Source organism: Myotis lucifugus, unplaced genomic scaffold (genome assembly GCF_000147115.1).
Source record: "Myotis lucifugus unplaced genomic scaffold, Myoluc2.0 scaffold_254, whole genome shotgun sequence".
NCBI classification, from domain to species: Eukaryota; Metazoa; Chordata; class Mammalia; order Chiroptera; family Vespertilionidae; genus Myotis; species Myotis lucifugus.
This window is the reverse complement of record NW_005871302.1, coordinates 4,405-7,082: the sequence shown is the minus strand read 5'-3', so window position 1 is coordinate 7,082 and position 2,678 is coordinate 4,405. Positions and strand designations below refer to the sequence as shown.

At 59.7% G+C, this 2,678-nt stretch overlaps 1 protein-coding gene across 1 annotated transcript; it reads right to left on the bottom strand.

The window, feature by feature from the left end:
* Nucleotides 1-1,176: 1,176 nt before the first annotated feature.
* On the bottom strand, nucleotides 1,177-2,519 carry SRCIN1 (SRC kinase signaling inhibitor 1; the record flags this gene model as incomplete). The annotated part of the gene is made up of 3 exons (XM_006098901.3): nucleotides 1,177-1,437; nucleotides 1,874-2,120; nucleotides 2,447-2,519. Coding segments are annotated over 3 exons (581 nt in total), but the record flags the coding sequence as incomplete, so codon positions are not given.
* Between the last annotated feature and the right edge of the window lie 159 nt (nucleotides 2,520-2,678).

Sequence of the window (2,678 nt, the reverse complement as noted above, 5' to 3'; positions counted from 1 at the left end):
CCTGGTCTGGACCTCTGTCCTTTTTCCATCGAGAGAGAACAATACCTATTGCGAGAGCTGCCCCTGCCCACCAGGCTCTCCCCCTGATTTTTCTGGTGGTGGGGACTGTTTCCGGGGCCAGGTGCAGAAAAGTCACTCACACCTGACACTCCTCTGCCTGTGATCCTCCGTGGCTCCCCATTACCCAAAACCACACCCACCTCCCTGTCCCCGCACCCCCTGCACGTGCCAATCTTTCAGCCTCAGCTTGCCACTCCCTGGCCCGGACCCCGCTGGACCCTCCAGGCACGTGCACACGCCGTTCCCTCTCCCTCATGCCCGCGCTCACTGGCCAGGGAAGCACCTACGTGTTTTCAAGGCTCCAATGGAAAGGGCCCTCCCCTGGGAAGCCCTTGCTGCCCTCCCCGGGCTCCTCTGGGACTGCTCCACACCGGAGTTCACCTCCACCACTGCACTTAGCACCACATCCTACTTCTGCCTTACACACCAGCCTGGGACAGAGGACATGACCACACTGGGCGTAGTGCCCTCGTCTGTAAAATGGGAATCACCACCGTAACTGCCTCCTGGGGCCGTTGCAAAATTATAAGAATTAATATATAGGAAGCGTTTGGGGCGGTTCTTGTCACATAGCAGGTGCCTGATAAACACCTATGTTAGTATCAGTCCCCCACTAAATTTTAAGCTCCTTAGAAGCAAGCAGTATCTTATTCCTTATTCCCAGCAACTAGGGCACAGTAGGTGCTCGACAAATATGTGTGCGGCAGGAATGAATAAGTGAATGAGTGATGATTGCCATTTCTGGTTCAGATTTGTGCCTCCCCTGTGAGCTCACAGGCTGGGGTGGGGGGCCGGGAGCACAGGAACCATGTGTATATGCATCAGCGATGCACCCTATGTCAGCACAGCCTGGCTCAGGGCACATGCTGGGTCTGCCTGGACTTGCTCCTCCTCCCTGCGTGGTCCCCTCAGCAGCAGTCAGGCCAATGGGGAAAGCCCTGGACGGGCCCAGCTCTAACCCAGACTCTGCGCCTCCCTTCAGTGGCTGAGGGTCAGGCTGCTGATGTCCCAGCACCTCCCTTCTCCAACAGCCTGCTCACAAAGATTCTCACTCCCCCGTGCTTCCCCCATCAACCTGAGAGCTTCTGAAGATGGGGCTTCCCTTCTCTGGGCTCCTCACCGGCCCCTATGTTCCCCCGTACCTGAGCCCCTCCTTCCACTGGGCTCCGTTCGGGGGGCTGCCTTCTGGCCGTGGGGGGCCTTGGGGGGCTTGTGGTCAGGGGTGGGGGCCGGGCCTGGGTGGGCCTTGCTCGCACAGTCCAGGTCAGGGATGGCCTTCAGCAGCTCCGCCTGTGTCTCCTCCAGCAGCCGATTGATGTCCTTGGCGCTATACTGGGTCAGGGCCGCCCGCTTCTCCTCCCAGTCCCGCTCAGCAGCCTAAGAGGAGGGGGCAAGAGTCAGGACTACAGTGGCCGCCCCGCTCCTGGGCCTTGGGGGCCTCAGCCCCTTCCCCCAGGCACACATGCAAGGAACGGTAAAGGAAGCCCCACATTTGGCCCAGCCCCCCGGAGCCCCGGGAACTTCTCCTTGAATATTACAAGCTTTCTCCATGAGTCTTCATAGACTACTCTCTGGATATACTTAGACCTGTTTCGGGACATTCTCTTTTGTTTCATTGATCACACAGTCTATTCTTATGCTAACGCCACACCGCTTTAGCTATTATGGCTTTATAATATGTTTTTCTGACTAGTAGGCTCCTCAGACTTCCTCCTTCACCAGGAGGAATTACCCATGCCACGTCGGCACTCCCAACCTTGGATGGTGGGAAGAACCTGTGAGCCCAGCTGACCCCCTCCCCCGGGCCCAGTACCTCCACAGACACAGCCTTGTCCACGCTTCTCTTGCCAAGAGCGTCCAGGCCTTTGGTGGGGTTGCCCCCCTTGGGGGTGGAAGGGGCTCCCTCAGCTGGCCCACTCAGCTCGTGGAGGTTGAGCGGAGGGCTGGGCGGTGGCATTTCAAAGTCCAAGCTCTTGTTGAAGTCAGTCTCGGCGGTCACCTTCTTAGGGGACTGGCTCAGGAGGTTGTTGGGGGGCGGCCACACACCCTCGTCCACTTGCCTGGGGTCGGAAGAGTTAGAAGCAGCTGTGAGACCAGCAGGGGGTGGGCCCACGGGAGGGAAGCCTGGCCTGAGGGAGGCGGGGGTAAGAAGGGCCCTGGGGTCTTGCAGGACAGAGGCGAGGGCCTGGGGAGGAGTGACCGCACCCAGCATTAGGGACAGACAAGCCTCGAACAGGTCAGAGTTGGGGTATAGCTCCAGCTGGACATCAATGACCTTTAAAAGGGGAGTCCGGATAAGGGGTCAGGCTGATCTATCCATCTGGGCCCAGTGTGTGCCCCCGTGGGAAATCGGAGGTCAGAGGTCAGAGGCCAGGGGCAGAATGACCTTCGGATCTGGGCCAGCGTGTCTGTGACCCCGCGGCAGCGTTTGAGCAGCCCATCCAGGCGCTGGGGCCCTCCTTCAGAAACTTAAGGGTTAACCTCCGGGCAGCCCCTCGTCCGGCTCTGAAGCCCTGGAAGGAGAGCTGAGGGCACGGGGAGGGGGGGGCGGGGGGGGAGAGCAGCTCAGAGGAGGGGGGGAAAGGGCCGGGGAAAGGGACGGTGTTTGTTTGGCGGGA